This window comes from Syngnathoides biaculeatus, chromosome 13 (assembly GCF_019802595.1).
Source record: "Syngnathoides biaculeatus isolate LvHL_M chromosome 13, ASM1980259v1, whole genome shotgun sequence".
NCBI classification, from domain to species: domain Eukaryota; kingdom Metazoa; phylum Chordata; class Actinopteri; order Syngnathiformes; family Syngnathidae; genus Syngnathoides; species Syngnathoides biaculeatus.
The window spans coordinates 16386668-16398900 of record NC_084652.1 but is presented as its reverse complement, the minus strand read 5'-3'; the positions used below and the strand labels follow the sequence as shown (position 1 = coordinate 16398900).

General features: G+C 42.4%; 1 protein-coding gene across 1 annotated transcript in view; it reads left to right on the top strand.

Annotated features, from left to right (window-relative positions):
- The window catches only part of LOC133511036 (contactin-associated protein-like 4), a 76647-nt gene that overhangs the window by 26661 nt on the left and 37753 nt on the right, over nt 1-12233 (top strand). The window contains exons 3-4 of the mRNA XM_061839621.1: nt 9586-9779; nt 11099-11246. Coding sequence (XP_061695605.1) covers nt 9586-9779; nt 11099-11246 — 342 coding nt within the window. The remainder of the gene's footprint in view (nt 1-9585; nt 9780-11098; nt 11247-12233) is intronic.

Here is a 12233-nt window from a genome sequence, read left to right as displayed (position 1 = left end):
TGAGCGCTTCCTGACGCTCCCACGCCACGCCGAGGCAATTACGCAGACTTCAAGAAAATAATTGGGCTGCTGTAATCACTTTTTTTTTCCAAAGGACTTGGATTGAACAGTATAATTAAAGTTTAATTACAAGCCGATACGAGGCAGCGTGGAGAGACGACGAATCAAGTAGCAGCTGACTAACTGACTGTATGCTACTCACTGCATGACTGAACTGAATAACTGTGTGGCAAACACTAACTAACTCAGTAATTGATCGTCTTGCTACAAGAAAGCTTTGTAGCAACTGTCTCATGTAACTTTTTAACGGGATAACTGCAATTTCCAAGTTACAATAACGTACAACCCGAAGCGATAAACCCATTACATACTACAATAATTTAATGATGTAACAAAGAGTAAACAACAAAAAAATAATCCAACTACCTTAACTGTAAATTTTAATAACGACTGTAACTATACACCTGTACATAACTGTAGTATTAACATATATGAAAAAATAACTGGTCAAGAGGTGGGGTCCACCCTGCCAGACAATATACTCGAAATTATAGTATACAACTACAATAAGAAATACCTTTCGTTAAAAAAAAAATGTAACAATATATAATATAATAACTTACTATAGTAACAAACCCACTACAGTAACTAAGTCTGTAGAAAAGAAATTAATTCAAGTAACAAACTCACTAGAGGAATTAATGGTGTACTTAATGAAGTAGCAAGGTAAATAATTTAAGCGTCTAAAAAAATCATCTACTGTAACTAAAGATACAACTTAGTATCCACAGTAACTAACTACAGCAACAACAACAAAAACCCCAGCAAAACTATCCATCCAACAACCAAGCCGCTTATCCTCATGAGGGTCACGAGAGTGTTGGAGTCTAGTAATTAACTACATAACGGGGGGGAAAAACTACAGTAAAAACACAGTAACAGACTTTACAACCAGATACTGAAACAAACTAACTACAATACAACGCTAAGTACAGTAACTATCGAACCAAGTGACAAACTAATTAGAGTGACTCACCAAATCCACCAAGAATTTAGTTAACTAAATAACAGGCAAGGCAAAAAAAAACCCCACAGTAACTTATGTACTAAGAACAGTTACTCACTTCAGTATCGCGATAACTCCAGTAACTAAAGCACTAACTACAGTACTTATAGAAATTACCTCAGTAACACACTCAGGTTTTCCTTTCACTTTCCCGGTCATCTTTTGTGGTAGCAGGTGGAAAGTCTTTGCATTATTAAGCCACCCGCTCGCCCGGCGTGCACTTTGAGCCTCACGCCGAGAAGTGTGTCGTCTCGACGGTTGTCTCATTCCTCATCGTCGGCGTCCATCCGCAACGGCGTCCTTGTTTCTCGCCGGGAGTGCCTCGCTCCGCTAGGCCGAGACAGACAAATTGGGACGTGTCAGGTGTCAGGTGACGACGGGAATGAAGTGACAGTGTAATACACTCACAATACACGCTTGAAGGAGAGCAGACGGCCAGAGGTTCAACGCCGTCTGCTCCACGAGGACTTTTCCACTTTGAATCTATTTGGAGTTCAAAGAAACCTGGGAAGGAAAACATTGCTCACTTGAATTTAAGGCAGAGTAATTAAAAAAAAAACACTTACCGGTACATTAAATACAATTATATTAAAATAAAAACCATCGACATTTCATTTAGGTAACACCATTAACATTATAGGAAATTAAAATAATACTACAAAATAAACACAATTACAATGTATTCGAATCCAACACTGTATAAGCAGTTGCTTTTAATGTAATTAAAACAAACGTTCATGTTAAATTCACAATTTTACAATTACATTAAATGAAAATTACATTAGATTAAAATAAAAATATACATTAAAATAAATATTATATTCAGATAAAGACTACATTAAAATTAAATTAGAATGATAATGACATTAGGTGGCACATTCCATGCCATGGCTGGTTAGCACAGCTGCCTTACAGTTCTGAGGACCAGGGTCCAAACACAACCTCACCCGATGTGAAGTTTGCGTGTTCTCCCCTGGGCTGCTCGGGTTTTCTCTGGATACTCTGGATTCCATACATGATAGGTGAATTGAAGACTCTAAATTTCCCCCAAGTGTGATTGGAAGTGAGACTGTTGTCTTTCTCCATGTGTCATGAACCAACGGTACGGGGGCGGACCCAAATGCAGGACTTTGAGGCAGACGCATAATGTTCAATGTGGTTTGTTCCGGAAACTGCGTCATAGGAGCAGTAGTAGCAGTCCGACAAGGCAGAGGTACAGTAACGCGAGGCTAGGCGGGATCCAAAAGACATACAGCAATGTCCGATGACTCTGGGGCAAACCAACAAACTCAACAGGACAGGATCAAACTAAAGGGCACAGAATTGCTGCGACTAGGGTCACTCTAATTTAGGTGTAGAAACGGAGAGTCCCACAGACAGTGAATGCAACTCACTAACACAAAGCAACGAACTGGCAAATGCAAGTGACAAAACACCAACTTAAATACTTGGTCTAATCACAGTGCCTAATGTGAAACAAATCTGACCGGCGACAGGTGTCAGATATGAGACCGCTTGGAGCGGTGCCCAGGCCATGCCCCTCTTGGTCGTGGTCAAGCCTTGCTCATGACACCATGTGCCCTGCGATTGGCTGGCGACCAGTTCAGGGTGTACCCCGCCTCCTGCATGCCTGCAGTTATCTGGGATAGGTATGAACATACTCGCAATTCTAGTGAGTATAAGAAGAAAATTGATTGATTGGTGTAAAGGTACACACACCTGACTTTGGTGTGGTCAGTGTGGCCTCGATTCCTGCTCAGTGATCGTACTGATATCTGCCCTGTGACTGACTGGCGACCAGTTCAGGGTGTAGTCTGATTTTCGCCCAAAGCTAGCTGGGATAGCTCCGGCTCTCATGTGACCCTTGTGAGGATAAGCAGCGTGGATAATGGATGGCTAATTCAATATATTTAATACACGAAATTTTAATAAATCAACCAAATGTGATACAATTACAATACAGTGTAACCGTGCTAGTCGCAGGATGTTGGGACCAGGCACGACAGTTAATCGCAAAAATCCACTAATAATTGATGCCCATTATACAGTATTTGTGTTGAATATATGCATGTGTGTGTGTGTGTGTGGTGTGTGTGTGTGTGTGTGTGTGTGTGTGGGCTCATGCGTGCGTGTGCGCGCACGTGTGTGTGTGTGTTTACTGACTTCTGCCTGAAATTAATCTTCTCTTCTTCAACTTCCGCTTTTTGTTAAAATGCACGCCTCCAACAACAGTCCAAAAGGCAAGGTCAAAAAAACAGGCAGGCTGAGTCTAGCTTACTACGAGTCAACGCCCTGGAACAAGAAACCTTTGAAGGTGACCATAAGGTACAACGAACTGGCAACGGCCAGAATGAGACACAAGGTTTATATACATGGTGTAATTAGTGAGGACAAGGCACAGGTGGGGAGGCTGCTGCCACGAGCAGGGGGGCGTGAAGCCGGGAAATGACCACGCCCATGACATAGACACACTACACGGTATATCTTCATCCATCTATTTTCTGTACCGCTTATCCTCACGAGGGTAACGGGAAATCCGGAGCCTATCCAGGCTATCTTTGAGTGAGAGGTGGGGTAATTACTATCGTCATTATTGTTATTATTACCGTTATTGTAAGTAGTAGTAATAATTCGTCCATCCATTTTCTTCGCTGCTTATGCTCACGAGGGTCGCGGGGAGTGCTGAAGCCTATCCCAGCTGTCAACGGGCAGGAACCCTGAACTGGTTGCCATCCAATCGCAGGGCACATGGAGACAAACAGCCGCACTCACAATCACACCTAGGGGCAATTTAGTGTTCAATTAATGTTGCATGTTTTTGGAACGTGGGGGGAAACCGGACTGTCCGGAGGAAACCCACGCAGGCACGGGTTAGAACATGCAAACTCCACACAGGCGGCTCCGGAATTGAACCCCGGACCTCAGAACTGTGAGGCCAACGCTTTACCAGCTGAGCTACCATGCCGCCCACTTCTAATAATGATTATGATAAATTGACAAATGGGGTCACTGATGGTGTAGTGGTACACGCGTCTCCCTTTGGTGCGGGCAGCGTGGGATCGATTCCCGCTCAGTGATGGTGTCAATATCTGCCCTGTACCTGAGTGGTGACCAGTTCAGGGTATAGTCTGCCTTTCGCCCGAAGCTTGCGGGGATAGGCTCTCGCTCTCCTGCAACCCTTGTGAGGGTAAGTGGCTTTGATAATGACATGACAAATTGGTAAATGTCGCTCATGTGCCTGAATATGCAAACACAATGTTTATTATATCCACATCAGTGAAATTAACACGCCGCACTCAGGATTTCCAAGGTGTCCCACGGCATAGATTTCCTTTCCCAGATTTTCTCTAATCTGGCCATATTCCAAAAAAGGTTAAAGCGTTCGCTCCTCCAATTTGTCGTCCGGAGCTCATTAGCGTTTGGCTTTTTGGATCACGTGTCAGAATTCATGTTTTCTGAGGCCTAATTAATGAAGATATGGTCGCAAATGCAGCCTTTAGCAGCTGACGCAAAGTCAGTGTGGACCTAATGATAAAATCAACTAACTGTTCAAAATAAGTCAGTTGACTAATGAACAAGAACCTGGGAAAAAAAAGAGGAAAAAAATTACATTTGTTCAATTCATCCACATCCTTTTTTGTGAAATTCTTGGATCCCTACTTCCAACACCAAAATGATTCATTTTTCCTGTTCACAAACTGAGTAGTTATTTTTGATTCAATTTAAAGTTTATTAATCGCCATACGGTGTTTAGACCAGTGGGAACACAAACAACTTATTCTTGCAGCAAATTTTTGTTTGCATTTGCTTCGGCTTTAATAGCTTCCGCTAATACATCACAGAGTAGAGAGCTGACCTTTGCCATGTTCCTTATGTTAGCAAATGATTAAAAAATAATTCTTGATCTCACACCACAATTCCTTGTTTCCATAATCAGTTCAGTAGATTTTTTCTGTTGGGACACACATTTAAAAGTAAAATTTTATTTTCATTATTTTTTTTTACCACAGATCTCTCCCAAGACAATTAACAGAGGTAAAAAAAAAAAAAAAAAAAAAAAAAAACATGGATCCCATTTCTAACACCAAAATTCCTTCTTCTCCACAACATTTACAGTTATTCCATTAAATCATTTATCAGAATGCATGCACATCTGCATTAAGGCTAAAATGTTAACAAATGTGGTTAAAAAAAAAAAACTACAACCTTAGTATTTTTTTTTTCCTAGCGCGTCACCTAATAGGTCACAGACCTGCACCAAGATTGTTTGTAAATACTATACTGCTTAAAATTGGGAGACCAATTTCTCACACCAAATTTTGTAGTCGTTATTACTGTTTTTACCTGGAACCCACATACAGTATAAAAGTAGAATGTAATTCAGTCAAGCACAGATGCCTTGCCAAGGCCAAACACTTAACAGAGAAAATGAAAATGGAGCATCTCAACTTCTGATACACGAAGTCCTTCTTCTTCCCCTCATTAACCTCAATTGTTTATTGTAGTGCATCAGTAACTTTGGCAAAGACCCGCACTAGGCCAAACTATTTGTAAATGTTAAAAAAAATACATACAGTATATTGTTTTCTCTTTCAAGAAAATTGGTTCATGTTTTTTTCTTTTTCAACCAAATTCTTCCAAGACACACGTACACAAATTTGTCACTCAACAGCGAACAGATTTTCACCAAAGCCAAACTGTTACTAAATTCTGGATACCCAACGTCTCACACCAAACTCTTTTTTTTTGGTCGTATAGATTTTTTTTTGCGTGCATAATCCTGCTGCCACTCAAACTAATCCTTTTGTGCTCGGCGGCGGTGATTTAGTAGAGCAGAGCTCTGTCAAGGCCGATCAGTTTGCCGAAGTGAAGCGGTGGAGAACGTAGCTTCTCTCCATCAGGACATTCCGCTGTCGGGCGATAGAAAAACAAAGAACATAATCTCGCCGGCCGGCCATGCAGCCGGGGCGTTAAAATCCATACGACAACATTTAGTTGGCCGAGTGATAAAACGAGACTGTCAGGCGTGACAACTGCACGCAGATGAGGAACGAGAATTAAAAGGTGCGTCAGTGGTACCTTTAACGTGGGGGCCTTGTTGGGGATTTGCCAGAGTTCCGCTATCTGTTGACGTTATGAAGACGAATGGAAATGTGATGCGCTGCATTCCAAGCAACTCCAGCGGCCTTTCAAAATGAAAACTATGAATGAAGGCATTCACAGGTGTCATGAAAGGCGACTTTATATGCCCCTTTCACACGGCTTTCCTGGCAAAATGGCATATCAGAGGCATAAGCGTATTGATCCATTTTCAACAGGGTTTATGACAATACCTTTAATCACAAAGGGGTGCAGTCTGTAAGTGTCGGCTGTTAAACTAAACACATTTTTCAAGGCCCCTCACACACAGGCGACAAATTTGGATAGTGGAAATTTCACATCGGTACCTTCCACACAGCTTGTGTTTTGGCTTGGATGTTCCATCAAACTGTAATTAGACAGGCATTTAAGTTGGAGTTTTTGTCACTGGCATTTGCCAGTTCGTTGCTTTGTGTTAGTGAGTTGCATTCATTTCCTGTGGAACTCTCCAGTCTACGCGTAAGTTAGAGTAACCCTCGTCACAGCGATTTTGTGCCCTTTTGTTTGATCCTGTCCTGTTGAGTTGCTAGTTTGCCCTGTAGTCATCGGACCTTGCTGCATGTCTTTTGGATACCGCCTAGCCTAGCATTTCTGTACCTCTGCCTTGTCGGACTGCTACACTCAGTTTCTGGAATAAACTACATTGAACAGTATGCCTATGGCTCGAAGTCCTGCATTTGGGTCCGCCACCCGTACCGGAGGTTCGTGACACCTTCATCTCCATCAGTACGTTATACAAAGTGGCATTAAGGCCAAGATGCAATGGGTTTGGGGGTCAAATTCAAGCCTCCATCGTGCTATGGTTCCCTACACACACAGGTGATGTTCCTTCTCTGTTGGCTTCATTTTACCCCCCAAATTCAAGTCATTTTACACCCTCATCCCGACTGGTACATTCCACAAAGGTGGTGTTGCACCTCGTATACTACATCGGAAATCGCAAAATTTACAGGCCGATTTCAACCCCCCGTTACTCCTTGCGTGCAGCTGTTTGTATCGATGTGCCCTGCATTTGGCTGACAACCAGTTCAGGGTGTACCCCGCCTCCTGCCCGTTGACAGCTGGGATAGGCTCCAGCACTCACCGTGACCCTTGTGAGGATAAGCAGGTAAGAAAATGGATGAATTCTTAGCGTCATTTTGATTATTGATTTTGTGGAACTTTTAATTTAGTATTTGTTTTTTTCCATGAACCTTGTTTTCCTTTTTCGGTGTTGTGAATACATTTTGAGACCCCTGCATACCTGCATTGCTTCCCCGCTTTCTTGCATTTGGGTCCTCCACCTTTTTGACTCAGCACCACAAAAACCGGAAACTGTAACAATCATGGGTTGATTACGAGCCCCCCCTCCCCAATCCTGTCACGGTACTTTACACATAGGTGTGGGTGGACCCCCCCCTCCCTCCCACACACACACACACACACACACACGCATACACACACCTTACACACAGATGGTATTCAGCCTCTGGTACTAGAATGAAAGATGTCAAATGCGGGTCAAATTTAATTCCCCATTACAAATTAGTACCTTACATACAGATGCATTCCAGCTTTGATCCAAAATAAGAAGGGGAATAATTCTTGGGTCACCTTTAATCCACTGAACCAGCATCAGTACTTGTGCACACAGATGGTGTTCTGCCCCTGATCGTACCTCGGAAGACAGAAAACTTGCAGATTGAGTTAAAACATGGGTTCCACAATCGGTACCTTACACACAGGGAGCATTCCACCTCTTATACTATTCTACAGTGAAGAAAATAAGTATTTGAACAACCTGCTATATTGCAAGTTCTCCCGCTTAGAAATCATGGAGGGGTCTGAAATTTTAATCGTAGGTGCATGTCCACTGTGAGAGAGATAAAATCCAGAAATCACATTGTATGATTTCTTTAACGATTTATTTGTGTGAGACAGCTGCAAATAAGTATTTGAACACCTCTATCAGCCTGAATTCTGACCCTCAAAGACCTTTTAGTCCGCCTTTAAAAGTCCACCTCCACTCCACGTATTATAGAGAATCAGATGCACCTGTGTGAAGTCATTAGCTCCATTAAGGCACCTGTCCACTCCATAGAATCAGTAAGACTCCAACTTGTAATATGGCCAAGACCAAAGAGCTGTTCAGAGACACCAGAGACAAAATTGTACAACTCCAGCACGACTGGAAAGGGCGATGGAGAAATTGGCAAGCAGCTTGGTGAAAAAAGGTCCACTGTTGGAGCAATCATGAGAAAATGGAAGAAGGTTAACATGACGGTCAATCTCAATCGGAGTGGAGCCCCATGCAAGATATCATATCGTGGGGTCTTATTGATCCTTGGAAAGGTGAGGAATCAGCCCAGGACTACACGACAGGACTTGGTCGATGACCTGAAAAGAGCTGGGACCACCGTTTCCAAGGTGACTGTTGGTAATACACTAAGACGTCATGGTTTGAAATCATGCATGGCACGGAAGATTCCCCTGTTTAAACAAGCACATGTCAAGGCCCATCTTAAGTTTGCCAATGATCATTTGGCTGATACAGAAGAGTCATGGGAGAAGGTTTTGTGGTCAGATGAGATCAAAATTGAACTTTTTGGTCATAATTCCACTAACCGTGTTTGGAGGAAGACAAATGATGAGTTCCATCCCAAGAACACCATCCCTACTGTGAATCCTGGGGGTAGTAGCATCATGCTTTGGGGGTGTTTATGTGCACATGGGACAGGACGACTGCACTGTATTAAGGAGAGGATGACCGTGGCCATGTATTGTGAAATTTGGGTAACAACCTCTTTCCCTCAGACAGAGGACTGAAGATGGGTCATGTCTGGGTCTTTCAACATGACAATGACCCGAAGCACACCTCCAGGAAAACCATAAACCATAGGAAGCATGTCAAGGTTCTGGCATGGCCTAGCCAGTCTCCAGACCGAAACCCAATAGAAAATATTTGAAGGGAACTAAAACTGCGTGTTTCTCAGCAACAGCCCAGAAACGTCTTTGATCTCTCAGGGTGGACATGCACTTAGAATGAAAATTTCAGACCCTTCTGTGATTTCTAAGTGGGAGAACTCACAATATACCAGGGTGTTCAAATACTTATTTTTTTAACTGTACGCCACACCTGGATAATTTGTGTCAACTCCGCTCCCTATTCTCCATTGGTACCTAACACTCAGCTGGCTTTCCGATTCTTCTTCTTACAAACAGATGCTGTTATGCCTTTGCTACACCACTAGCCTGATCACGTTTTGGGTGTCCTCAAGCCCCCTATCCCACACTTTAACTCGAGACACTGGACAAGAATCCAGGAAGATGCTGGTTCATATTGTCGATGTGAAAAGGACTTTTGTTTTGATTTTTTTTTTGTTACCTCATTCTGTTTTCAGGAGCAGGAGGTTGGTCTCCGTTGACCTCCGACTCATCTCAGTGGTTGGAGGTTGACCTCGGGGAACGGACCACCATCACGGCGGTGTCCACGCAGGGACGCTACGGCAGCTCTGATTGGCTGACCTCTTACATGCTCATGTTCAGTGACACCGGTCACAACTGGAGGCAGCACCGGCTGGAGGACAGCATCGGTGTACATGTACAATTTCTAGTGATTCCTTCTTCCTCTGCACAAGCTCTTGGGGAAATTGATTTAGTATTTTTCTTAAAATGTAATTCCGCTCACACACATAATTATAATACTAGAACCACTCCTCCATCAAGGCCAAAGTGTGAATAAACAAAAGGTTCCTTAGAATTCCCGCAGTTGGGTCTGTGTTCGACTCATTAGCTGAAATGCTCACGTAACTCCCAATACTGTTGCTTGTAATCTTTGCCTGCTGAGCTAACAAGGCTGTCCAGATCAAAATGTAATAAACTCATATATTGAGACTGAAATACACTTTACCGCAGTCATACTTCAGGCTGTAAAACTAGCTGTAACTAGCGTCATTAGTGGCTGATTTCCTTTTTAAACAGTATACTATAGTGACCTGCAGGGATCTGTCCATCCTGCCCAGGTAATCACATTTATCATGATCGTTTTGAGCCCTCGTTAATAATGCACGCAGAACAGAGGATGAGCTGCTGCTGACGTGGACAACCTGTTGCCATTTCTGAGCCATGCGCCACCATTTAACTGCCCGGGAACACGCCTCCGCAGACCACAGCACAGCCGAAGGCTAATTTAATACGTCCAGCGTGCTGCCGGATTAAAAATGCAGCCAAGACAGATGCAAGAGATGACGACGATAAGTAGACAGAAATATTAGGACACATACTGCAAGTACAGAAAATATGAATATGTTGGGACACACATTTTAAGAAAATGTGGAGCTTTAGACAAACATTTGTGTACATGTACATGTACAGGAACAGAAAAAAACTGAAAAAAATTGAGACAGAAGCATTGGTTAACCTTAGTCGAAAAAATGTGGATAAAAGTTTTGGTATATACAACAAGAGAGGATAATATGAGCAAGAGTATATGCAGAAAGTGAAAAGGAAAGAAAATGTGGCCAAAAATATCTGCGACAGTAAGAGGTTGTGTCAGTGCGCAAGGCATAGATAACTTCAATAATCTGTGAAGGCACCATTTATGCTGAAAGGTACATACAGGTTATGGCGCAACACATGCTGCCATCCAAGCAACATCGTTGTGTGACAAATGGGGAAAACTGGATTGGGACAGTTCAAGAAAGTGAAAATTGAACAAAAACATGGCGAGACTAAATTGAGGAAAATATGGAGTTTGCTCAAAAGTATTGGGACACACCCCGAAAATTAAAATTGCAAAAACAAAGTATATCCAAGTATTGGTCTCCACCCTAACCACTCATTTGATTTATTTATTGAGGATATATAGTTAACATGATTGTGTTCCGTAGTACAGTGTTGTTTTTTTGTTCTCAGTCTTTTTCAGGTAACATCAACGCGGACAGTGTGGTCCAGCACAAGCTGCAGCGGTCGGCCATCGCTCGCTTCCTGCGTCTGCTTCCCGTGGGTCGGAACCCCGATGGACGCATCGGACTGCGGCTGGAGGTCTACGGCTGCCCTTACAGTGAGTCGCCCACTTCTGCTCGTTAGAACAGGCGCTAGTGGACCATCAGACTTTAATGAAGGAACATAAAAACATAACATCACACCTCTTCTTCCTCCAATTTGAATTTAGTTTGGTTCTCCTGACACTTCGGCAGCGACAGACACGCAGTCTGGCCTTTATGACTCACCTCTCTCTTATCACATCGCACGTCGTCATATTTTATTGAAGGCAAGCAGCAAATAACAAATTAGTGTTTGAAGTCAGGGTTAAGTTTCAAAGCCACAGGGAATAAAAAAAAGGCTTACAGTTTCAAATTGAGTCTCAGGCCAACGTTAAGGGTTTGAGGTCAGTGGGGTTTCAATTTAGGTTCAGAGTTTGAAGCCATGGTTAGGGCTTCAAAAAAGATTTGGAATTTCAAATTACAGTTTTAATTTATTTTTAGTTATATTATTCCATTTATATTTCACAAGTCTTGTTTCTTACTGGGCTAATCTGGAAACTTGGATATCTAATTTTGTGCCACATCATGTAAATGTGTGTCAGTGTGACACTTAAACTCCTTGAAATTAGGGTTTTAAATACATTTCAACATATGGTTGGAGTTTGAAAAAAGCCTGGGCTTAGGTTTCAAACTAGGGTTACACACCAAGACTGGGGTTTAAAACAAAGGCTAGGTTTTCAAATTAGGGTTTAAAACAGAGGTGGGGTTTTAGAACAAGTTTTTCAACCACAGCTAGAGTTTCAAAGTAGGAGTTCAAGCCTGGAGAATGGTTTCAAATAAGAGTTGGGGTTTCAATATCAAGTTTTTAGCCTGGGGCTAGGTTTCTAAAAAGGCTTTGAAACCTGAAAAAGCTTGTATTTAGGGTTTTAAGATGTGCTTAGGGTTTCAAGACTCAGTTAGGGTTTCAAAGTTAGGCTTCATGTCTGGGGTAATGTTAAATTTCAAGTTTCAAGTCAGGTTTAAGGTTCGAAACTGAGTTTAGGGTCTCAAATTAGGCTTTTAAG